This window comes from Dama dama, chromosome 11 (assembly GCF_033118175.1).
Source record: "Dama dama isolate Ldn47 chromosome 11, ASM3311817v1, whole genome shotgun sequence".
NCBI lineage: Eukaryota > Metazoa > Chordata > Mammalia > Artiodactyla > Cervidae > Dama > Dama dama.
Window position 1 is genome coordinate 67428294 of NC_083691.1, and position 27181 is coordinate 67455474.

Genomic DNA, 27181 nt, shown 5'->3' on the forward strand with positions numbered 1-27181 from the left:
TAAAACAGTGATTGAGGAGTAAGAAGGGATGGGTTGGAGTGGGGTGCCTGCCTTTTAAAAAAAATATATTTTAGTACTAGTAGACTTTTTCAACATGTGCAGGTATCAATATTATTTTATTAAAAAAACAAAATCAACATATAAAAACATTTAAGGAAAAACCTAATAATTTTGGTGGATGTTTTCTGTGTGCTGTTTGTCAAAAATGTCTAGGGTAACATGGATATGTCTGGTAGATCATAGTTGGTTTTAAATTCCTACAGGTTGAAGTTTAGTGAGTATTCTAATATGGGGGCCAAATTAAGAGGAGCATATCTGTATATATGCCAGTAGAGTCCATAGATTAGAAATCAAAGTAGGGGTTTGGGGGGCTAGAAGGATGTCATGGACATGCTTCAAGTCACAGAAGCAGATAAAAACCAGGCAGACCTACCCAACAAAGTAGAGAAGAACAATACTCAGGGACACAAGAACACAGTGGCCATTTGGTGTTGGCACAAATGGTGCTATACATGTTAATTGGCCTTAGAAGATTCATTGCTAAAATTATAGACAGAAATCGTCACCAGGGGAAAGTTAACTTCTGCTAAATAGCTTCCAGTTTTCTTCCAGGAGAAAAAGGGACAGGAGTAAAATACTTTGGAGAAAGAATACCATCTAAAATGGTTTAGGTAAAAAAAAAAAAAAAGAAAAAAAAAGAGGTATTTTTTTCCTGTAAGATTCCTATTTGGCTCCTCATGCAGAAAAATCAAGTTTTACAAATCCCAACAAGTTTAAAGGAGTGAAAATTGGCACCAAAAATAGAGCTTTGGCTTATCTTAATGTTGGTCACTCAGGTTGATCATTTTATATGGGATTTAAGTAAACATATGCAATACAAATTTTGCCTTTATCATCCTTAGCTATCCAGAAAATGACAATACTTAAAATTTTATTTCTAACAGTTATTATAGACACACTCAGACTAGAGTTAATATCTCATCTATAATAATCGTCCTCCACACTAGCAGTGTCTTATCCACTTTACACTTTCCAAAGAGAAACTTTATATTCATTCTCACAGCTCTTCCTCTTTATTAACTTGAATTTCTCCTAATTTAATTCAATGATTACCATATACATATTTTAAAATAACTCAGCCAATATAAAACAATAGCTGAATTCTACTATACTTGCCTAAATATTATCCAATAGTATATCTAAAATTATGTTAATAACTATTCCTTTGGTAATATCCAACTACTTTTCATGGTTCCTAAGTCACCATTCATGTTGCTTTTATCCTTTATTGGACAATCTGATGTAGGACATTTGACTCAGTGGTTTCATCTGGGGCATGTTCTGATAGAGCAAAGAGGAATATGGACATTTTGGTGAAACGCTTTTGAGAAATCTACACCAAAAGATAGACACAGTTTTTTTAACTATAAATTATAGTAACATCAGTGGTGGAGAAATGGGATGGAATGAGGCTCTTAGATGGCATGGGGCCCAGGATCAGGTGAGGATCCTGATTTTGTACATTGTGTAATTTTCAAAAGTTGGCTTGTTGTTTAGAATTTATTGAAATATTCTTTTCTCAAAACAATTGTATCAGCATATACTGACAAAGACCATTTAGCCATTATTCTGATTCTTTAGATATCTCCTACCCAACTTTCTTCCCATTGGATTTTCACGATAACCTCATGTACTATAAGATTACAGACATCACTTTTCACCCAAATAATTCAGAACACTGAATTTTTAAAACACATTTTCCTACATAACCATGATGTTACTACTAGACCTAACAAATTTAGCACTAATTCCTCAATGTTCTTTAGTACCCAGGCCATATTCAAATGCCCCCAATCAGCACCTCAAATATCTTTTACAGCTGGTTTGTCCCAACTAGGAAAAAAAATGTTTGTGACAGAAATATGGAAAAATATTATAACTGCAAAATCTAGGTATAGATGTTCATTATGCTATTCCCTCAATTTTGCATGCATTTGAAAATTTTCATAATGATATAATTCTTTTAGACATTATGTCTTTGCAAATATGTCTATATATGTGAACAAGGTGGGAAGTTTCTAACTCATGCTACTGAGCCCTGTCCTGTTTGATATGTCATATTTGGACAATTATATAGAAAGGATATGTATCATGTCTTTTAGTTGATGATGTGTGGGGAATAATGATTGTGTTACATAGCTGAATCAAGATTCAAAAATATAACAAGGACTGGTAAAGAAATGATTGGTGATACACTGGGTATATTTTTATGTTAAATAAGAGTCAGAGGAGAAGGTCACAGGTCACTAGATATGATGATGAAGAAGGGACCTAAGGAATACCATCTAGCTCTTGTGGCAGCTAGAGCAAATGGAATTGTTGGAAGTATTAACAAAATAGGGTTTTTCCTTTATTAAGAGGGACTGGTGCCCTTCCTGCCTATGAGTATCTGTCAGTATTGTCAGAAGATGCTACCATGGGCTCTGCTCCCATGAGCACTGGGGTGGGAATCGCACGGGAAGGGGGGCTACAAAAGCCAAATTGCTATAGAATCTTCAGTTTCCATTGTTATGGAAGGCAGAGACTATATTATCTTTATATCCACAGTTTCCAGCACTTTGACATAGCAGATTCTTCACAGTGTTTGTGGAATGAATGAATGCTTCCCTACAGGCTATAGGCAATAATCTATTCATCAACAGATGTAGAGATGCATAAACAGACTGAGCCATCAGGATGCTCTAAGGCAACACCATGGCCATATGGAATATACACACCTTGGTTTCTTTGGCTGCAACCAAATATGTCAATAATTGAGACTGTACCCGGATAAGAACATCAACAATGAGGCACCACTGGACCAGGCTCTAATTTTGCTGGATGACTGTCTAAACCGGAATATAAAGCCACAAACATCACAGGAAAGAGGGTCACATGAGTGTGTTTTGGCATTATTAAGACATTGTGTTTTCTACAACAATTCAGGTTGCGTGGTTCAGGCTCAAGTACCTTTACATGGGTTCCAAGGATTTGGGGAGAGATAATCTTTGGCAAAATGGCCAGTGTAAACTCATAAGCCTCACAGTTAAATCCTTACCAGTCTGGCTCTGGCTCACTTTTAAAATCTCTCCCAGTCAGAAAGTCTAAACTCCATGGTTGTGATGGTGTTCAGTCACTTGTCATGTCCGACTCTTTGCGACCCATGGACTGCAGCATGCCAGGCTTCCCTGGCCTTCACTATCTCCCAGAGTTTGCTCAAGCTCATGTCCACTGAGTTGGTGATGCCATCCAACCATCTCATCCTCTATAGTCTGAACTATTTCCATATTCCCATGTGGTTCACTTCTGGAAGTTGCACCCTGGTCCTACCACCCTGTCTTTTATGGAGCTACCCCTCCACTTCTTCACTCTGCTCTGAATATCCAAATTCTACTCACCCCAAAGTCCAAATCAGACTCCATAATTTTAACCTCCTTTGGTCGCTTGAGGTTCTACCACACTTCTCTACCATTTGACAGAATGCTCTCTGTATAGGTAATTAAATTTCATAGGCAAAGGTTTTATTTCCTCAGGTAGATTATAAGCTCAATGCCAAGGATTTTTAATTTCCCGAAGTGCCTAGCACAATGCTTCACATGGGAGGTGCTAAATAAATATGAAGCACTCAATGAGTCCAAACATTTGTGAACCACTTCTTTTTGTCTGAAACTTTGTCTAAAACAAACTTCTAGTCTTTCTGGCTTCATCATGACATGAATAAATTTCTCAGCTAAAAAAATAACTCAATCCTCAAGTGTTCCTGCTGCTGCTATAATAGAGGGTCTCAGAGACAAAACCTGGCAAACAATACTCTCTTGTCGCATTTAATAAGGGTGAATCACTTTAAACTAGACAAGCAAGCACTGTATTCCAGAAATTGTCTCTTCCCACTGTGATTGAAAAGAAAATATTCATTGATTTTAGATATACTAAACCAAAGACATATTCAGAAATAATAGGTAACTTTCACATGTGTGTATGAGTATGGTCGATATCCTCCATACTCAAAATGTGCTCCATGGATAAACAGAATCCATCTCACTTGGGAGCTTGGATTAGAAATGCAGAGTATCAGGTTCTATCTCAAATTTACTGAATGAGAATCCTGTTTTTTAACAAAAACACTAGGTGATATTAAAAGCCTTGAACAAGCCCAAAGTGGGCATAGCTGATTGCACTGGAGTTTTTTATGTAGGCTCCTGAGAATATAGGCTTTCTGTCCTTTCAAAATAGTCTATACCTGTGGTTCAACGCTTGCCGGACCCCACCACCAGGGTTTCTCATTTAGTAGGTCTGGGATGGGACCCCAGAATCTCCATTTCTAACCAGCTTCCAGGTAACGCCTGTGGTGATGCTGCTGGTCCAGGAATCACAACCACTGGTTCACATCACCTAAAAATCACACGTTGCATATTCAGGGGATTCTGCTTCAATTGCACTTCCAGTAGAAGGGGGAGAATTAAGATAGCAGAGAGGAAACAGCAAAAGAAGTGGCAGCAAAATGTTTCATTTGTGTTGCAGGAAGATAGCAGTTAAATCTTCCTTTGTACACAGTGGGATAAAAATAGTTGAAGAAATTACTATAGCAACAGCTGTGTTATCCTCTAGGTTTTTTTCTACTGACAATTCAGAAAAGGAAACCCATCTTCCCATCTTACAGAAATACTGTTTCAACACTGGGCCTTATCAAAAACAAAAGCCATAGGAAACAGATCCCATTCGTTAAGGACTATGAGGTAACAAAAGAGATATAAGATGCATTTGAAAATGACTCTGAGGCCTGGATTTGGATTCTTTGGTCAAGCAGTGAAACAAAAATTAGTTTTTTATATCTATGACTCTAAAACCAGGACAGCAGAGCGATGTTGAGAACATCTTACAAATTTTTAAACTTTAAAAATAATCTCAGTTCCTATTTAAGATTCTCAAAATTATAAATAAAACAATATATGTATATATAAACCAAAGAGCTCCACCTAGAGTTGAAAAAAAAAATGTTATTACTTAACGCACGCAGATAGAAAAGCTCCATTCACCCATATCTTATGTGTAGTCTCTTTTGTTGATGTTGAAAATAACTATTTTTATGAAATCTTTACAAAAAGGATAACTTTCTGAAATGTGACATACTGTTAATTAAAGGAGAACTGAGTTTCAAATAATGCTGTAAACTATTTACTTCTAAAAATTTGATAATAATACTTGTTATTATGGATGATTTAGAAGCCATTGTCTTAAAGCAAAGTATTTGAAAGTTGGGATCATGTTTAAAGCATCATAAAGAAGATTAAAACATGGATTCTTACCTGAACTTGCTACGTGACCTTGAGCAGCTCACCTTCCAGCTCTGAATTTTCTCACCACTGAGGATTAAACAAGATCAGTGGTTCTCAGCCTGACTGCACTTTGGAAGTATCTGGGAATATCAAGAAATCAATGCCTGGGTCCTACCCCTAGAGATTCCAATTTAGTTGTCTACTGTAGGGCCTAACCTCGTTGCCTTGAAAAAGCTCCTGGTGATTCTAATGTGCACAGAGGCTGCTTTGGATCAGCTTGCTCGATTGCACCCCCCAAAACTATTACTCTAGTTAGTGGTTCTTATGCTTCAAGTACTTGAGAGTCGCATGGTAGTCTTGTCAAAACACAGATTGCTGGCTCATTGACAGCTCCCTCCACCCCCGCCACCCTGGGCTAGGGCTTCTGATTCTGCGGCGGCCCCAAGGTCTCGTATTTCTAAGTTTCCGGGCTTCCCTTGTGGCTTAGCTGGTAAAGAATCCCTCTGCAATGCTGATACTACTAGTCCAGAGTCATAGTTGGAGAATCTGTTCTACATGGTGACCTCAAAACTACACTTTCCTAACTCCCCGGATTATTATTCCTCTATTTTATCAAACCACAGTATGATATTGTTAATTTGTCTCCCTGATTCCTGCCTCTCTCCCTCCTGTTCTTAGCCCACACTACCAAGTTAACATCCTAACCCCCAAATTCTGTGCTGCTCCCTGACTGAACTTTTTCAATGACTCCCCAGGGCTGAAAGAAGACAAGACCAACTAACACAACATACAGGATTTTCACAGTTTGACCCCAAACTTCCTTTCTAATCTCAGTTTCCAATAGTCCCTGTCATTTGCCTGTGTTCCAGTCACTTGTCTCCAAACACACACAAAGGCTCCGCGCCTTTGTGCCTGGTATTCCCTTGTCCTGGAATGTCCTTATCCCACCTTCTCTTTTTGACATACATGTTCTGTCTGTTCTGTGTGCCAGGAACTGTGCCAGGCTTGGGGAATTCAGGGAGAACAGAAGGACCCCTTCCCTTCAGGAGTCTGGTGATGTGGTGGGCATTGTTGAACAGTGAACCCACACCATTACCCACCCCGCTCCCTCATTGTATATTTTCTCTATATTATGAGGTTTTGACATCTTAAAAAAACCTTTCTGGCTGGAGACAGGCTGCCCTTCCTTGAGGCTTGCCAATTCTTAGAGATAGCCCTGAGCTTGCCTTTAATGCAAACTAACCCCTCTGAGCCCTACCCCCTCCACTGGGCCCCGCATCCCAACAGGCAGTAATCCTTTCTCTTAAATATCCCTTGGGCTTCCCAGGTAGCTAGTGGGAAAGAACTCACCTAGCAACACAGAAGATGCAAGAGATATGGGTTCCATCCCTGGGTAAGGAAGATTCCCTGGAGTAGAAAATAGCACCCCACTACAGTGTTCTTGCCTGGGAAATCCCACGGACAGAGGGGCCTGGCGGGCTACGGTCTATGGTGTTGCAGAGAGTCAGACAGGACTGAGCAACTGAGCAACTAAGCACTTACTTAAACGTCCCAGGGCCAGATTTCAGGCAGCTAGGGACAACCTCTACAGTCCAAAGCCCTCCAGGACGATTCCGACAGCCAATCCTAAACGTTTCACCTGCCCTGCCTTGCCTTCCTACAGATACCCCCAGCAAAGGCTCTGGCCTAAACCTTCCCCTCGCTGCCTCCTGATTCCCCTGCTGTTGTCCCCTTGACTGTGCAAGGCATGCCTAGCCTTCTGTCTCCAGGACCTGTGAGCATAGGAAACTTTTCTCCTGAACTTCAAATACGTGGCTCCACCAAACTGACCATCTCATAGAAGAGCACTCACCTTGGTTACCATGGCTGGGAAGCTGGTTACAGCTAGAGACGGCCCATGGTGCACACAGGGAAATGTGCTGCAGGCTGTTGGGTGGAGGGGGGCGGGGGGGTAGTGGCGCGGTCCTGCGGAGTTTGCTTCCCAGATAAAAGGGAACAGACCCAGGGCCATCCCCTCCTCCAACCTTCAGCCAGGGTGCTGGAAGTCAGAGCGGTCCTTTTATAACCATGAGGGAAAAAGATAAGAAAACCCCCCCACAGACCCAGGCCCTGACACTGAGGGCCAGCCCACAGAATACAACAGCCACTGACCTGAGAGCCTCTTTATATCTAAGAACAACCCCACCCCGCCCCCTCAACAACCACCACCACCTGTTGGAGCCACTTGCTTTAGACTCTCACTACAGCTGAAAGCATTCTCTGGGGGTGGAGGTGGGGGATAGCAAGCAAGTAATTCCTAACAGCTGTGCTAAGCGACGTGAAGAAGCAGAGCACAGGGTGGGTGAGAGGGGTAACCGCGTGAGTGGGGGTAGTCAGCAAGGCTTGGAGGTAAAGAAGGCAGAGGGGAGACGGTCTGAGAGCCCTAAGAGAAGAAAGCATGGGGTGGCGAGGGGACTGAAAGCCCAGTGAGAGGGAGAGCGGCCGACGAGGCCGGAGAGGCAAACCCAGGCCCGTCCCCTCAAGCTAGGAGGGAGCACCTTCCTCCGGGCACCCCAGCTCTCCAGCCCCAGGCTCCTCCCTTGTATCTCCCAACCTGTGCTGAATTCACCTGCTTCCCTCTTCCCCCCAGACAGACAGTTTGGACTTTTCACAATACCTTTAGTCATTTTGTACCCTCAGCAGGGAAGATGGAAAGACACTAAACATTCACTGAATGAAAAAATTATCATGATAGGCTATTTTAACTGTTTAATCCAGCAAGAGGGCTAATCTATGACTGTTTCTGAGGCCCAGTTCTGCACTCAAACCCTATCGCCCACCCAGTCTGCCATCTTTACATGACGGGATGAGATGCTTGCCCCATTCGAACCTATTGCTGTTAAACTATTAGTTGACCTTCATTGAGCCTGTAAGCTCTACAATTTCCTGATTTTCAAGTATTTTTTAAAAGCACAAAGAGCTTGATGTTAGCACCCCAGCCAAAGAAACAGAAATACTTCTATTAGGCATTGAAATATTATCCATATTTGTTTTTAAATAGCAGGTTTGCAGTGGTTTTATTTAATTTCAATTTCTTAATTTTTTTAATTGACTTGATTCACTTAAAATCAGTCCAATTGTTTACTTACAAATTACAAAGGCAAACAAAACTTTCTCACCATGAGTCCTTATTTGACTCAGTATTTATTTGAAAAATACTTCATAGACTATAATTAAAAGTGAATCACCAAGTTTAAATTTAAAATGCTCTCATGTTTAGGAATCAACACTTTAAAAATGTTGGGCAAAGCACACACTGTGGCCGGGGAGGGCAGCAGGGAGCGGTATTTTAATGGTCTGTGTGCGAAGGCGCTCAGTCCTGTCTGACTCTTTGTGACCCCATGGACTGTAGCCCGCCAGGCTTCTCTCTCCATGGGAATCTCCAGGCAAGAGTACTGGAGTGGGGTGCCATTTCCTTCTACAGGGAATGTAAACCATAGGCTTTAGTTAATAAAAATGTATCAACACTGGCCCATCAATTGCAGCGAATGTATCACAGTAATGCAAGATGTTAATAACAGAGGAAGTGAGTTGGGGAGAGATATAGAGGCACTCTCTCTACTTTCTGTTCAATTTTTCTGTAAAACTGCTCTAAAAAGTAAAGTCCCTTAATTTTTTAAAAATGTGTTGCATTGTGCATTTATTAAATATGATGAACTAAATTCACATATTTAAAGTGTAAACTTTAAAGCAAAAGTCATGCATCTAAGCACTTTTAATAAAGATGTTATATTGCAGAAGAAAAGTAATGAGTTAGAATTTGAGGTCTAAAACCTGATATTAGAACTCTGACTCTAATGTAGATATTTTTCATGTTTCTAGTTTTCCAACAGAGTAACTGATATCAAATAAGTTACATTAAAATTTTTTTCCAAAATTACATCTTCTCAGTGAATTTTTGTTCTTCTGAAAAATGTCTGTCTTCCATATCTCCATAGAACATGTCATGAAAAACACACATGCACACACACACACAGATAGAACATCTAATGGAGCTTTCTTAATAACTATCAGTTTGTAAAAGGATTTAAATGAATAAAGTATAAAAATACTAGCAAAGCACTTTGAGAGTCTCAGATGATAAAGTTAGGAAAAACTAGCAAGTCTGTTAACATAGAAATTCATGCCACTAATGGTCTGTCAGAGAAAAGTTATTTTTACAAATATTAAATCACTTTGAATCTGACACTACCTAATTATTCATGAAATCCATTGCTTCATTCCTGTCCACTTCTGTAACCGCTAGAAATTTAAAACAATGGCATTTCCTAGTTAGAGCAAAAGGCTGTTATAATTTGACGTTCCATACAAAATGCTATTTGTGGAAAAGATAAGTACAATTATATCGATGAATACATCTATTCTACTTCTGACTCAAACTAAACACATTTAAACTATATGTATGTTATCAACTCTTTATAGAACCATAGACTCTTAGTTGGACAGGATCTTTGAGGCCACCTATACTAACTTAATGCTTCCTAGGTGGTGCAGTGGTAAAGAATCTGCCTGCCAATTCAGGAGATGCAGGAGACTTGGGTTTGAGCCCCCGGTTGGGAAGATCCCCTGGAGGAGGAAATGGCAACCCGCTCCAATATTCTTGCCTGGAAAATTCCACGGAGGAGGAGGAAAATTCCAGAGGAGCCTGGCAAGTTACATTCCACTGGGTTGTGGAGAGCTGGACATGACTGAGCGACTGGGCACACACACGCACAGCCACGCTACCTTACTATCCAGTGAGTTAGATCTTCTATGACACCCTCCACTCTTATCTACACCAGGAGTCTGAAACACTTTCTGTTAAAGGCCTGATGGTAAACACCTTGTGTCCATCCAGTGTCTGTTGCAAATGCTCATCGCTGCCTTTGTAGCACAAAAACAACAGCAGACAAAACAGGAACAAATGGGCATGGCTGTGCCCCCAGTAAACCTCTGTTTATAAAACAGAGGGTAGACCAGATCTGGCCAGAAGGCCACAGTATGCCAACGCCTGATATAGACCCCTCCCAGTTACTGATAAAATTCCATTAGATACATTTGACACCTTCAGAGGAAAATTCTCTGCTGGGGGGACTGAAATAAGCAAATTCACCCATTGCTATAAATAAATATTGCCTTCTGAAACAACACAGAACGTCTATCCTTTGCCTTGTATCAGTCCTTCAAATACTTGAAGTAAACGATCACGGTTCCCTCAAGTAGTACTTTCTTCAGTCTAAATACCCCCACGCCATCAAGCATTCCTTCTATTATGACCCAGTTTTCCAGACCATGTGACCAACTGATCATCCTGTTGTATACATACCCGAGTCCATTACCCTTTGAAGTGCAGAGTAGAGATACATGACATATGGTTTTCAAAATATGCAGTAATCAAGATGGAATTTTAATTTTAGAATTTGGCTCACTGTCTCCAAATACAAATGTTTTTAGTTTCCCAGGGGTTTTGTTTCAACAAAATTACTATTTAGTCTTTAAAAAAACATATTTTGTGTAGATATGGCCAAAGGTTAATGCCCAGTGTCATAACTCTATATATTAATTTTAAATGATTACCAAGAAATAAAAGTATTTTTTGTTTCATTTTGGAAAAAAAAAAAAGTAGGCTTAATAAAACGATGAATTCAAAATGGTTCCTACACATCAAAAAATGTTGGCAGAACTTACCTCTACAATTGGAATCATAGTGCAATTTACAAAAGAAAACTATCAGTCATTTTTCAGAGAAAATGAAACACAGAAGAGGAAGAAGAACACACACAAACACATACATCTGCAGTGTGTCCTTGGATGTTTCTGGCCTGTTAGCAAGAACAGAGCATGGTTGCTATAGTCAGAGCCAGGATAAACCTCTAAACGATGGTCCTTGTTTTATTTCACATTTCAATAACTTGGGAAGAAACCATATCCATGTTTTAAAAGACAATTTAGTTCTAATTTCCATGACTTATTATCATAGCATTCTAAAAAATGTTTTAATAACTAGAAAAAATAATTTCATATTTATATAGCTATAAATGCACTACATTTGGTCTGACTTTACAACCCATTTCTGTAACTTACTGTACTTTAATTTTTTGATAATTCAGTACCTTAAAAAGTATATTGCACATAGTATATGGTAGAGGAGTAAATTCATTGTTTAAAGTATAAATATTTGTATTTGTACCAACATCACAATTTATGTTTGTTAAGTCTGATTTAAACTCTCTGGTGCCTGCTTCCTGCTTGCTTCACAAAAGCTCTCCCTGGGTAATCCCATCCACGTACAAGCCTGCAGACACTATCCACATACAGAAGACAACCAAATTTGTTTCTCTAGCCCGGTTTCTCTGCAGGGATGACCCACATACCTGAGAGCCTACTGGCACTTCCACCTGGACAGTCCAACCGCCACTAAGAGCATGAGCAAAGATGGAACACCCTGGGTGATCTCATGACAAGGACTGTTTGCTGATTATTCATTATGTGCCATGCGCTGTGCTCAGCGCTTCAAATGGCTTTTCTCACTTAATCTTCACAGTGCAGTTAAACATGGCATTTCCTTTTACCTGAAACCCCATTCAAATGATAGCATCCAAAATATGAAATATGTAACCAACATCATTCATTAACTACCTAGTATCCATCCCCCTGCCCTTCTTCCTGGACAAACTGGAACAACAATTTGTTCAGAGCATCAATAAGTCAACCCAATTTCTTAGTCTTCTTTGCAGCAAGGAGTAACTATAGGTCCATATAGGAGCCAGTGAAACTTAAGAGATGTCTGTTTTGGGAAGTTCAGGAAATAACACAATTCCTTATTCTTTCCTTCATTCCTCCTGACTTAATAATGGATATTATGTGCAGCTGCACTTTTTCATTTTTTTGACCATCAGAGAAAGGCCAAGAGAAGCACAGAGACACTGGCCCTCATATCACTGAGCTATTGAACCAAGGCCAGTAACCATCTACCTCCACACTTGTTACTGAGAAAAATGAACTCCTGTATGTTACAACCATTTTCAGTACAGTTTTCTACCAACCTACTGCTGAAAACAGTCCTGTTAGATACAAAACTGTAATCTGAATTAGAGACTTTAACAAACTAGAATGAAAGCAGGAGGAAACAAACTAAAAGAAAGAGCAACAAACTAGGAGGAAGAGCAACTGCACAGAAAAACAAAGGATGTTACACCCCAAGTGCTTGCAGTGTGTTAGTTGCTCGGTTGTGTCTGACTCTTTGAGACCCCATGCACTGTTGCCCACCAGGCTCTTCTGTCCACTGGATTTCCCAGGCAAGAATACTGGAGTGGGTAGCCATTTCCTCCTCCAGAGAATTTTCCCAACCCAAGAATCAAACCAATGTCTCCTGCACTGCAGTCAGATTCTTCAATGTCTGAGGCACCTGGGAAGCAAAACCAATGAGAAACAAGTCGGTTACCTGATAGAACCCACGGAAGACTGGGGATTTGGAGGCACCAAGGCACCAAAGTGCTTCACTCAATATGCCAACAAATTTGGAAAACTCAGCAGTGGCCACAGGACTGGAAAAGGTCAGTTTTCATTTTAATCCCAAAGAAGGGCAATGCCAAAGAACGTTCAAACAACCGCACAATTGCACTCATTTCAAATGCTGGCAATACTCAGAATCCTTCAAGCTAGGCTTCAGCAGTAGGTGAATCAAGAACTTCCAGATGTATAAGCTGGATTTAGAAAAGGCAGGAACCAGAGATCAAATTGCCAACATCCACTGGATCATAGAAAAAGCAAGAGAATTCCAGAAAAACATCTACTTCTGCTTCATTGACTACATTAAAGCCTTTGACTGTGTGGATCATAACACACTAGAAAATTCTTCAAGAGGTGGGAATACCAGATCACCTTACCTGCCTCCTAAGAAACCTGTATGGAGATCAGAGGCAACAGTTAGAACCAGACATGGAACAACAGACTGGTTCAAAATTGGGAAAGGAGTACATCAAGGCTATATATTGTCACCCTGCTTATTTAACTTATATGCAGGGTACATCATGTGAAATCCTGGGCTGGATGACTCACAAGCTAGAATCAAGATTTCTGGGAGAAAATCAACAACCTTAGATATGCAGATGATATCACTTTAATGGCAGAAAGTGAAGAGGAACTAAAGAGCCTCTTGATGACGGCTGAAAGAGGAGAGTGAAAAGGCTGGCTTAATACTTTACATTCAAGAACACTAACATCATGGCATCTGGTCCCATCACTTTATGGCAAATAGATGTTGGAAGAGTGGAAACCATGACATATTTTCTTTTCTTGGACTCCAAAATCGCAGCAGATGGTGACTGCAGCTATGAAGTTAAAAAACGTTTGCTCCTTGGAAGAAAAGCGATGACAAACTTAAGACACTGTATTAAAAAGCAGAGACATCACTTTGCCAACAAAGGTCCATATAGTCAAAGCTATGGATTTTCCAGTAGTCATGTATGGATATGAGAGTTGGACCATAAAGGCTCAGTGCCAAAGAACTGATGCTTTCAAACTGTAGTGCTGGAGAAGGCTCTTGAGAATCCTGTGGACTGCAAGGAGATCAAACAGGCCAATCCTAAAGGAAATTAGTCCTAAATATTCACTGGAAGGACTGATGCTCCAAGCTGAAGCTCTAATACTTTGGCCACCTCTTGCAAAGAGCTGACTCATTGGAAAAGACCCTGATGCTGGGAAAGATTGAGGGCAAGAGAAGAAGGGAGTGACAGAGGATGAGATGGTTGGATGGTATCACTGACTCAATGGACATGAGTTTGAGCAAGCTCCAAGAGACAGTGAAGGACTGGGAAGCCTGGTGTGCTGCAGTTCATGGGGTGGTAGAGAGCTAATCATGACTTGGAGATTAAAAAAAACAACAAGGACTGAAGAAGACAAGACCTAAAGATTTAGCATTTGGAGCTCCCCAACAAAAAGCCAACTCTCTATCAGTCACCACCATTCCTCAAGTCAACAAGTCTGCAAAAATCTGTTTATTCTTGGCTGTCTGTTCATATTTATGAGAAAGTCACTGAAATATGATTGTAGGGGAGGGCTGGATATGAAAGAGAGAAGCAAAACAATCAGAAAAATAAAAAGGAGGGGTGAAAGGAAAAAAGGAGAAACTTAGAGGAAACAAAAACAAAGCAAAAAGCAAAAGAAAACTGCAAAATCACATTTTCCTCAGAGAAATATGGAAAAAAAAAAAAAAACCCCAAGAACAAGGCTCTATGAAGTAGAAACAATCAAAATATTGCAGCAGAAACAAACAAAATTAATAGGAAGTTTGGAAGATGAAGTTGAGACAATTTCCCAGAAAATGAAGTTTGGAGACTAGGTGAGAAAAGTGAAAAATTAGAGAATCAGGGCCATGTAGAAATCTCAAAAGATGAGAACCAAAAAAAAGAACACTCCTTCTAATGCAGGGGATTTGGGTTCAATCCCCGGTCAGGCAATTAAGCCTGCATACTGAAACAAAAGAAGTCCACAACTAAAGAAAGCTTGCATGCCACAACGAAGACCCAATGCAGCCAAAAAAAAAAAAAAAAAAAAAAGAAAGAAATTTAAACAGCGAGAGAGAAAGAAATTGTCAAAGGAAGACAATTCTCCTTCTCTAAGAGCCCAACATCTAAAGTGAAATTAAAACATGCATGAAGGTAGATGATTGTGAAAATGCAGAAAAAGTGGAAGAAATTGAACATCTAAAAAGTTTTCTGATAGAAACAAACAGGTGTGGCTCCCAAACCTTTGTATGAAAATGATATCAAATCTCTCAACAACAGCACAAGAAGTCATGGAACTATGCCTTCACAGTTCTGAATGGAAGATGATTTGGGGTATAAGATTTTGTAACTCCAACTGAGTATGAGGGCAGATGAAGGCAGGCAAGGACAAAAACTTTTTGTCTCTCAGGAACATTTTGGGGGGAAGCATATGGAGAATTAGGTTTCAACAAAATAAGGGACTATATCAAGGTAATGAAAACACGTGACTGAGGAAAGAGAAACCCACTCTATGAAATGGGCAAGGGGCTAAACCCCAGAATGACTGCTGTTTAGGAAGAGAGGAAGACAAGCTTCCAGGGAAAAGTATAACTGATAGGATATGAGATGCACTTTGACATTTGGAGGTAGATCTTCTGTGGGGGTTAGAAAAATAGTTTGATAGGTATATGGAGTTTCTTTTGGGGAAAAATAGTAAAGTCGTTAGATTGAACAATATGAAATTTCTGTTTTGTAGTTCCAAATTTTGTCCAACATTGGCTGTTTTATATGGTTCAATGTAACTTACAAGTAAGTAACATGATGCAGGAAATCTGCATCAAAAACTCTTACGATAACAAAAGAAAAGTTGGAGGGATATGTGAAATAAGAATGTCAGATATTGTTATTGAAACTAGGTAACAGACACATGGGGTTGGTTCATTGTCCTGTATATATTTGAACATCCCGTAAGAAAAAGGAGTAAAAACAAAAGAAAGAAAATCGTGACAACAGAAAATGTGCAAAAGTTCAATAATCTAACAACACCTGGAGGAGTTTCTACTTAGCAACGCTCAGATGAAATCCAGATATGGGACCACTGGACACAGAAAGAAAAAGTCAATGAAGGCCCATCTACACTAGACTCACAGTGGGTCAGGCAATGTCAGGGATGTTTCACATCCCCCATTCCATCCTTGGGAGCTTCCCAGGTGGCACAGTGGTTAAGAATCTGAATCTGCCTGCCAATGTAGGAGACATGGGTTTGATCCCTGGATGGGAAAGATCCCCTGGAGTAGGAAATGGCAAGCCACTCCAGTATTCTTGCCTGGAAAATCCCATGGAGAGACGAGCCTTTCGGGCTACAGTCCACAGAGTCTCAAAGAGTCGGATATGACTTAGCTACTGAGCATGACGGTGGCGATTCCACCCCTTCCTGTTTGCGTTGACTCCAGTGATTCTAGGATCGCTCTGCGCAACCACACAGTACTGACAGCTTAGATCTAACATTGAATAAGGCAATCATTTTTCACTGCCCATCAATTTCCTCCCTTCATTTCTCTTCTTGTCCAAACCAGATTCCAGGATTCATCATTCTATTCATACCCTGTAAATACCAAGAGTCTTGACTCTTTCATTTCTGGTCTTTGTAGCTGGCAACAACCAGACCTGGAATGAACCCTACCTCCTGCCTTCTCTGCATCTGTACACAGAGAACTAAATATTACTGGAGAAAATCACTTAAACCAATTGACAGGCTTAATGTTATATTTATTATTGCAAATCATAAACTGGCAATTTTACTCTTGTTGCTGTTTTAAATGCAGCTAAGTAACTTCAAAGAAACAAAGTATAAAAAAAGAAAGAAAGTGTAAAACCAACAGCCAATCTCAAAACAAAGCAATGGATGCCAAAACACTGTCATGGTATCCACAAGGAACTGAAAAAATAAATGGCAAGTTAGAATTCTACTCACAGCAAAGATAGTTTTCAAGAATGAAAGTAAAATAAAAAATGTGGAGACAAAAAAATCTAAAACACAGTTTTGAGGTAACACATCACCAGCAGGCCTAAATTAAAGAAAATACTAAAGAACATTCTTTTGGCAGAATTGAAATATTCCTACACAGATGCCCAGAGAATTTAGGAGGGAAAGGAGCAACAAAAATGGCAAATATATGGAAAAATCCCCCAAATACTGACTTTTAAAAATAATGTCTTACGAGATCTAAAATAGAAAAGTAAAATATACCACAAAAGCATCCAAATAAACAGAACGATAAATGGGTGTAAAAGATCCTATAGATCTTGCACTGTTGGAAGAGAGAATAAATACACAAATTAATATCAAATTTTGAAAAGTTATGGTTGTATGTTGTATATCCAGGGAAAGAACTAGTAAAAGAAATAGAATATACAACTTCTAAACTAATAGAGAAAAAAAAGTAGAATAATAAAAAACAGTCAATTCAAATGAAGGCTAGGAAGAGGAAACAATATAGAACTGATAAAGCAAGTGGAAAGAACATAGTAAGATACAAATTTAATTCTAAATATATCAGTAATTCCATTAAGCTTAAATGGACTAAATAGCCTAATTTAAAAACAAAGGTTATATGACTACATAAAGAAACAAAACTCAACAATATGCTGTTTACAATGGACACATGTAAAACATAATGAGAAAGAAACATTGAAAATAAAACAATGGGAGAAATTCTTTGCAAATACATTTAGAAATTAACCCCATGTAACTCTATTAATATCAGGTAAACACACACACACACACAAAGTAACTTTAAGGCAAAAAACATGATTAAAGATGGAAATATTTTACAATGATGAAAGGCTTAAGTCACCAGGAGACTACAAGTCTAAATTTACATGTGTCAAACATTGATAACGTGGACTAAAAATACTATACATATGTATATATAGTATTCTGTCAATTTATATATATCAGTTTAAATTTTTGTCAATATATTTATAAATATATCTACCAGAGAATATATATGTGTGTGTGTGTGCATATATATATATACATATGTATATATATATGTTTAGTTGCTCAGTCATGTCCTACTCTTTGCAACCCCAGGGACTGTAGCCTGCCAGGCACCTCTGTCCATGATATTCTCCAGGCAAGAACACTGGAGTGGGTAGCCATTTCCTTTTCCGGGGGATCTTTCCGACCCAGGGATGGAACCTGGGCCTCCTGCATTGCAGGCAGATTCTTTACACTCTGAGCCACCAGGTAAGCTCCAATATACTAATATTTAAGTATACGTAGTCTATGGGGTTGCAAGAGTCAGACATGACTGAGCGACTAAACAACAAGAGTAGTACCTACAAAGAAACTTATATCAAGTGTAATATTTACAAGCAAAATGTTGAAAGTGTGATATCAGTAACAAGACAAGGATGCCAGTAATCACTCCTGCTTCTGCTCAATATTGTACTTAAAGTCCTAATCAGTTTAGAGAGCAAGGAAAAGAAATAAAATGTGAAAGAATAGGAAAGTAAAAAAATTAAACTCTCATTATCCTCAGATGATAAATATACAAAATTCAAATGAATCTTCATGTAAATTATTGCAGTCAACAAGTAGGTCTAGAAAAGTCTCTGAAAATAAGGCAATACACACAACCCAATTGTATTTCTATATATTAGCAACAAACATAAAAAATGCTTTAAAAGATCACACTTATAATAGCATCAAAACTACCAAATACCTCAGGAGGAAATACGTAAGACCTTTATGTAGAAAATTATCATATACTATTGAGAGAATTAAAGAAAAAAATAAATGAGAGATTTATCATGTTTACAACATAAATTCTAACTAAATTTATCTAAAAATTCAATGCAATCCCAGTGAACAAGTTATTTTGTGGAACTTGATCTAAAACTTACATAGTAATGAAAGGCAGTGAAATAGCCAACACAAAATTGATGAAGTGTGAGTTAGAATAACTTGTCTACCAGATGCCAGGACTTAGGAGAAAGCTACAAAAACTAACATAGCATGGCAGTGATGCAAAGATAGACAAATAGGCCAATAAAACAGATTAGAGAATCCTGAAACAGACCCATGCATATGACCCACTGACACTTGATCCAAGGTGATACTACAGGAGAAAGAGCTTTGCTTTATACTTCAACCTATACATTTATATATTATGCATTTTTCTATGTATGTGTTATAGGTGAAAGTCACTCAGTCGTGTCCAACTTTTTGTGACCCCATGGACTGTAGCCCCCAGGCTCCTCTGTGATGGGTATTCTCTGGGTAAGGATACTGGAGTGGGTTGCCATGCCCTTCTCCAGGGGATCTTCCTGACTCAGGAATCAAACTGGGTCTCCTGCATTGCAGGTGGATTCTTTAACAACTGAACTACCTGAGAAGCCCCTTGTATGTGTTATAGTTCACTATAAAAAAACAAAAGTATATTGATGATTAAAAGTAATTATAGTAAAGTAATACAGAAGAATAAAATTGTTACAAACTACTATTGCACTAAATATAAAGAAACCAAGTTGGTATATAACCAACTACACTAAATTTGAAGGACTGAATTCTGCCACATTGAGAAAAATTTTCAAAATGTGTTAAACAACTAAACATAGCTCTATGTTGTTTATAAAAAGCACCCTTAAAATGATCAAGAAAGGATAAAAATATAAAGGTAAGCATTGAAATATGAAAGAAAAGTAAATTTAAAAGAATGAAGGGATAGCAAGGTAGAAATTAAAAGCATTAAACTGTATAAAGACAAGCAATACATAATAAAAAGATACTGTTTATGAAGATGACACAAGTTATAAATCTGTATGTATCAAACACAACAGCAAAAAATAAAAAGAAAATTAAATTGCACTGATAATGATGAAAATAGTTATACAGAAAGAATTTGATACACTTCTTTCATGGGAATTCCTTGTCAATCCAGTGATTAAGACTCCGTGATTTTACTGCCAAGGGCCTGGGTTTGATCCCTGCTCAGGGAACTAAAATCCCACAAGGCTCACGTGTGGGGGAAAAAAAAATACAGCTTTTTCTTTTTTTTTTTCATTTATTTTATTAGTTGGAGGCTAATTACTTTACAATATTGAAGTGGGTTTTGTCATACATTGACATGAATCAGCCATGGAGTTACATGTATTCCCTATCCCGATCCCCCCTCCCACCTCCCTCTCCACCCGATTCCTCTGGATCTTCCCAGTGCACCAGGCCCAAGCACTTGTCTCATGCATCCAACCTGGGCTGGTGATCTGTTTCACTATAGATATTATACATGTTTCAATGCTGTTCTCTCGAAACATCCCACCCTCGCCTTCTCCCACAGAGTCCAGAAGTCTGTTCTGTACTTCTGTGTCTCTTTTTCTGTTTTGCATATAGGGTTATCATTACCATCTTTCTAAATTCCATATATATGTGTTAGTATGCTGTAATGTTCTTTATCTTTCTGGCTTACTTCACTCTGTATAAGGGGCTCCAGCTTCATCCATCTCATTAGGACTGGTTCAAATGAATTCTTTTTAATGGCTGAGTAATATTCCATGGTGTATATGTACCACAGCTTCCTTATCCATTCATCTGCTGATGGGCATCTAGGTTGCCTCCATGTCCTGGCTATTATGAACAGTGCTGCGATGAACATTGGGGTGCACGTGTCTCTTTCAGATCTGGTATCCTCGGTGTGTATGCCCAGAAGTGGGATTGCTGGGTCATATGGCAGTTCTATTTCCAGTTTTTTTAAGAAATCTCCACACTGTTTTCCATAGTGGCTGTACTAGTTTGCATTCCCACCAACAGTGTAAGAGGGTTCCCTTTTCTCCACACCCTCTCCAGCATTTATTGCTTGTAGACTTTTGGATAGCAGCCATCCTGACGGGCGTGTAATGGTACCTCATTGTGGTTTTGATTTGCATTTCTCTGATAATGAGTGATGTTGAGCATCTTTTCATGTGTTTGTTAGCCATCTGCAAATACAGCTTTTTCATAATTAAATGGATTTAGTTGTCAAAGAATGGAATAATACAATCAACACATTCACAGATAAAGAGATAACTAGCTAGCTACATAGATAGATCGACAGACATATAGATATGAAATCTTCTCGGGTCTTTCTTACAGCCAGCATTGTTAGGTGTCTCCCTAACAGCCATTCCTGTCTCTCTTCCTTTTTTAAAAAAATAATATTTATTTATTGGCTGTATTGGGTCTTCATTGCTGCTCGGGCTTTTCTCTAGTTGCGGTGAGCAGAGGCTACTCCTCATTGCAGTGCAGGGGCTTCTCACGGCAGTGGCTTCTCTTGTTGCAGAGCACAGGCTCGAGGTACACGCGCTTCAGTAGTTGTGGCTCATGGGCTCCAGAGCACAGGCTCAACAATCGTGGCGCACAGCCTTAGATGCTCAGAGGTATGTAGAATCTTTCCAGATTAGGGACTGAACCCATGTCTCCTGCACTGGCAGGTGGATTCTTTACCACTGAACTACCAGGGAAGCCATCTCTTCCTTCTTGATACCAAATCCTACTTTTTAGAAGGAAAGCTAAAAATGCTAGATACTTCCCTAATACCACTTGCAGCCAGGGCACAGGCCTGAGACCTTGCTCTGTCCAGTGGGACCTGTAGGGAAATCTGCCAGGGTCTTTTAAGAATATTCTCTCGGAGAAGAGAGCATCGTGTGATGAAAAAGCCTCGCATTCCTTCTGCTTTGAATTGATCCTGTGAGGATGTCAAGGACTTGCAGGAAAGCAGAAGAGAGAGAGAGTTTGCAGGGTCCCAGAGAAACCCCAGAACCCTAACAAAACGGAGCCACTGAACCAGCTGTGGAACTACTACCTGCCCCAGTCTTTCTGGAAAGTAAGAAGAATCAGCCCCTTCATTAAGCTACTTTTAATCAGATATTCTATCTCTTGAAGCCTATAGCATCTTAATGGGATTACCCATCCTAACTGATCTATCCAAAGTAAATCATGTCATAAGAAGGGTTTAACAATTTTTCAAAGTAGAGATCTTTTAGGCCCCATTCTCAGATTTTCAGCAAATAAAAATAGACATATGTAATAAAAGGCAACTAAAAAACATAACCACTGGAAACTTAAAAAAAAACACATAAACAGAATACCATTGGATATTTTCTCATAGATGCAATAAAACATGAAATTACAAACTATCCAGAAAACAATGAAAATAACACTTCTTAACAAAACCTATGGAATAACACAATGTGTTTAGGTGTGTGCTAAGTCGTTTCAGTCGTGTCCAGCTCTGCAACCCTATGATTCTGCTAACTTATAGACTGTAGCCTGCCAGGCTTCTTTGTCCATGGGGATTCTCCAGGCAAGAATACTGGAGTGGGTTGCCATACCCTCCTCCAGGGGATCTTCCTGACCCAGGGATCAAACCTGCATCTCTTATGTCTCCTGCATTGGCAGGCGGGTTCTTTACCACTAGTGCCACAGAAACGCCTAATCACCATCATTAACCTGAAAAGACTAAAACTAAAGGCAACTACCACTCATGTTGAAGACTTAAGAGGTCAAGCAACAAAGAAATAAAAAAGAGGGAATTAATAAAGATAAAGGTTGAAATTAAGGAAATGGAAAACTAAAAAAGTAGAAATGATTAATAAGTCCAAAAGCTGTTTTTTAAGATATACCAACAAAATAGATAAATATCTTCTGAGACTGATTAAAAATGAAAGTGAAAGTGAAAGTCGCTCAGTCATGTCAGACTCTTTGTGACTCCATGGACTATACATTCCATGGAATTCTCTAGGCAAGAATACTGGAGTGGGTAGCCTTTTCCCTTCTCCAAGGGATCTTCTCAACCTAGTAATTGAACCAGGGTCTCCTGCATTGCAGGCGGATTCTTTACCAACTGAGCTGTCAGGGAAGCCCAAAGAAAAATGAGGAGAGAATAAAACTTTACAAGATTAGGAATTTTTGAAGGAGATATAAACATAAATACAAAAGAGATTTTTAAAATTATAAAATCTATGACCACAAATTTGAAACCTGAGGACAACTGGATAGTTCTCTAGCAAGATATAAATGAATCTGGGAACAAGTGGCAAACCCAAATACACCAACTACAATAGATCAGATTGGAAAGGGCTATTATTAAGAAGGCACTAAGACTGAGTGATTTCATAACTTATTTCAGCTAACCTAAGACCAGTAATTCAGCATTTTTTAAATTATCTCAGAATGAATAAAAAGGGAAACAATACATTTCATGAATCAGCAAAATTTTTAACACCAAAATCTGATACAGTGACCACCCTACACCAAAAAAGGGAAAGTATAATCTTACTTTTTAAGTTACAGATGAAAAATTTCTAAATAAATATTGGGAAGCAGTATTTAGGAATGACTCAAGACAATAACACAGTATGACCAACCAGAGCTTCTCTCAAGGAATACAAGAGTGAAAGTCAATGTAATGAAGTATATTCACCAAAAATCAACAGCACACATCAATATGCTTAGTGAAAAAAGAAAACCATTTCGAATAAAATCAGAAACCAGACAGGAATGCTTGCTATGGCTATTATTATTTAACACTGTCATGAGGAGGTCTGGCAAATGAAATAAACACTGGAAAAAAGATACACTATTTTGCTAATTACAGAATTGTATACTTAGGAAATCCAATGGACTGTAGTTTACAAAAAAAAAAAAAAAAGCAAACAGTCATATCTGGTATAATTAACAAGAATATTTGATAAGGTAACTCTATGATACAAAATAAATTTACAAACATCATTAGGTTTTTCATATTCTGGTATAAACACCCAGAAACAAAAATGGGAAAAATATTCCATGCACAATAGTGAAAAAAGCAATACAATATTGTTATAGACAATGTATCCTTCCCAATTCACAGGTTAATAACGTCATTTCCAATGCGACAGTATCTGGAGGTGGGGCCTTTGAGAGGTAATTAGGTCATGAGGGTAGAACTCAAATAAATTAAATTAGTGTCCTAATAAGAAAAGGCGAGAGAGTTAGCTAGATCTCTTTGTGCCCGTGGAAGGAAACAGTGAGAAATCAACTGTCCGAAACTAGAAGAGGGCTCTCACCAGAACCCAACCATGCTCACACCCTGATCTTGCACTTCCAGCCTCCATGACTCTGAGAATTTCTGTTGTTTATAAACCACCCAGTCTAGATGCTTTGTTATAGCAGCCCAAACTGATTAAGACAAAGAGGAATAAACTCTGTATGAAAAGCATAAAATCTATATGATGAAAACCATAAAATCATACTGAAGGATAAATTTTAAAATCTGAGCAAATGAAAAGATACCTATATTCTTTTTTATATATAATTAAATTTATTTCTTTTTAATTGAAGGATAGTTGCTCTACAATATTGTGTTGGTTTCTGCCAAACATCAACATGAATCAGCCATAGGTAGATATCCATATTCTTAGATGGAAAGATTTAATATCAATTCTCTTAATATCATAAAAAATGTGCAATTAAAAAGCAAGTAAGATATGGGCTCCTAAAAGAGAAAAGAGACATTCAGTTCAGTTCAGTCACTCAGTTGTGTCCAACTCTTTGTGACCCCATGAACCACAGCACGCCAGGCCTCCCTGTCCATCACCAACTCCCAGAGTCCACCCAAACCCATGTCCCTTGAGTCGGTGATGCCATCCAACCATCTCATCCTCTGTCGTCCCCTTCTCCTCCTGCCTTCAATCTTTCCCAGCATCAGGGTCTTTTCAAATGAGTCAGCTCTTCACATCAGGTGGCCAAAGTATTAGAGTTTCAGCTTCAGCATCATTCCTCCCAATGAACACCCAGGACTGATCTCCTTTAGGATGGACTGGTTGGATCTCCTTGCAGTCCAAGGGACTCTCAAGAGTCTTCTCCAACACCATAGTTCAAAAGCATCAATTCTTCGGTGCTCAGCTTTCTTTACAGTCCAACTCTCACATCCATACATGAAAAGAGACATTAGGTATTATAAAAGCTGAGGAAATTAGAATAAACTATGGACTCTACTTAATACCAGTGCATTAGTACTGGCTCATTAATTGTAACATATGTATCATACTAATATAAAATGTAAATGGGGAAAATGTGAGAAGTACACAGAAACCCTCTATACTATCTTCACAATTTTTCTGTAAATCTAAAACTGTTTTAAAAAATAAAGTTTTATTTAAAAAAATATTTGTTAAGACAACTAGGTCTTCTTTACAAAAACCTAGTCTAATTAAATGGATAAAAGTATCTTAAAGTTCAGAGAGAAAATAAATGCCCAAGAAAGCAAAATAAAAAGAATGAAAAAGAATAATGGAAGAAAATACACTATAAAGTCACAGTAATTAAATCAATATGGAATATTAGTATAAGAATAGATACATCAAGTTATACCTGGTCACCTGATGCAAAGAGCTGACTCACGGAAAAGAACTTGATGCTGGGAAAGATTGAGGGCAGAGGGGAAATGGGGTGACAAAGGATGAGATGGTTGGATGGGATCATCGACTCAATGGACAGGAGTTTGAGCAAACTCAGGGAGATAGTAAAGGATAGGGAAGCCTGGAGTAGTGCAGTCCATGGGGTCACAAAGAGTCAGACACGACTGAGCGAGTGAACAACCACAACAACGAGATATATCAATCAGTGGACCAGAACAGAACACCCAGAAAAACATCCAGTTTATACGAGATTTTAATAAATGACAAAAATGCATTTCAATTCAATGGGAAAAGAGTGACTATTTAATAAATGGTCCTGGCACAACTGGCAAGCCATCTGGTAGAAAATAGTCTTCACTCTTATAAATAAAAAACAAATTCCAGATGGAATAGGTGCCTATTATAATAAATACAGCATTAAAAAATTAAAAGGAAAGCTAGGAAACAACACCTATTATAATAGGTGCCTATTATAATAAATACAGCATTAAAAAATTAAAAGGAAAGCTAGGAAACAGAAAGAAAAGACAGCCATATTTGAGTTTATACAAATGAAACACAATTTATGTGATAAAAGCTTTTATAAACAAAACTAATAGGCAAATGATAGATTTGTAAAGCTTTTATAAACAAAACTAATAGGCAAATGATAGATTTGGGAAAATACTTGAAAAAGAGGTAACATAATGAGTTAATAGTCATCACCAATATACAAAGCACATTTAAAAACTGGCAAGAGACAAACAATCCAGTGAGAAAATTGGTAAAAGATGCGAAAATGGAATCTATGAGAACAAATCTACACTGCATGAAGATGCTCCAACTAACTAGCAATTACAGAAGTGCAAATTACATTAAAAAAAAAATACATTCCTCTACACCCAATCAGATAAAAGAAAAATGAAAGAGCAACAACCATCAACAGGATAAAGAGAAAAAAATTTGTTCACAGCTATTGAAAAGCAGTTGCGCAAATATTTTTTAATTAAAAATACATCAACACTTCAACCAACAAATCACACTCCTGGAAATCAATTCCACAAAAACAAAATTACAAATAAAATGTTTATTACAGCAGTGTTCTTACTGCAGAAAAAATAAAAAGTAACAAAATGAGTTTGCACTATAAGGTAATAGATAACGACTCATTTATACTGTGGAATATTAAGCAGCCATTAAAAAGAACAAATTAGTGGTATATCTCCTGGATGTATTTTTAAATGATAAAGGCGAGATGCATAGAGATGGATACACCGTGATCCCATTTTTAAAAAGTAAACATTGAACAAAACCCCAAAACATATGTGCACCTGAATGTGTTTGTGTGTGCACACATGTGTGTTGTGTGAATGTGAATTTGGAGACAAACATGGAAGGAAACACACATATAGGTAACAGAGATGATTGACAGTGTGGTGAGGAATAAGGGTTTCTGGGGTTGAAAAGGAAAAATGGGCAGAATATATGCTATGATTACATTGATATTAAGGAAAGTAATGAAAAACTTGCTACAACATGGATTAGGATACATCATGATTGGCAAGAGTGTCCATCCTCCACATGGTCCCCATAATAAAAAAAAATATTAGTCTGTATAATGTCAGTGGTAAAGAATCTGTCTGCTAATGACATAGGTTCGATCCCTGGATTGGGAAGATCCCGTGAAGAAGAAAGTGGCAACCCACTCCAGTATTCCTGCCTGGGAAATCTCACGGACAGAGGAGGCTGGCAGGCTACAGTCCAAAAGGTCACAAAGAGTTGGACACAACTTAGCGACTAAACAATAACATAATGTAAGTATCATAGTCTTCTCATTTGTGCATTTTGTGACTACTGAAAAACATAACTTTTTTCCATTAAATATTACCCCACATGTTATCAAATTGAACTTTGGACCCCACTCTTCAAGTTGAGGTA

At 38.4% G+C, this 27181-nt stretch overlaps 1 protein-coding gene across 6 annotated transcripts in view; it reads right to left on the minus strand.

Annotated features, from left to right (window-relative positions):
* Positions 1-27181, minus strand: part of ACYP2 (acylphosphatase 2) — a 179021-nt gene that overhangs the window by 131881 nt on the left and 19959 nt on the right. The window contains exon 4 of one of the 6 annotated variants that reach the window (XM_061155439.1): positions 5346-5402. The exons of the other annotated variants lie outside the window; for them this stretch is intronic. Within the exon in view, the coding sequence (XP_061011422.1) occupies positions 5346-5402 (57 nt within the window). The remainder of the gene's footprint in view (positions 1-5345; positions 5403-27181) is intronic. 6 annotated transcript variants of the gene reach the window in all.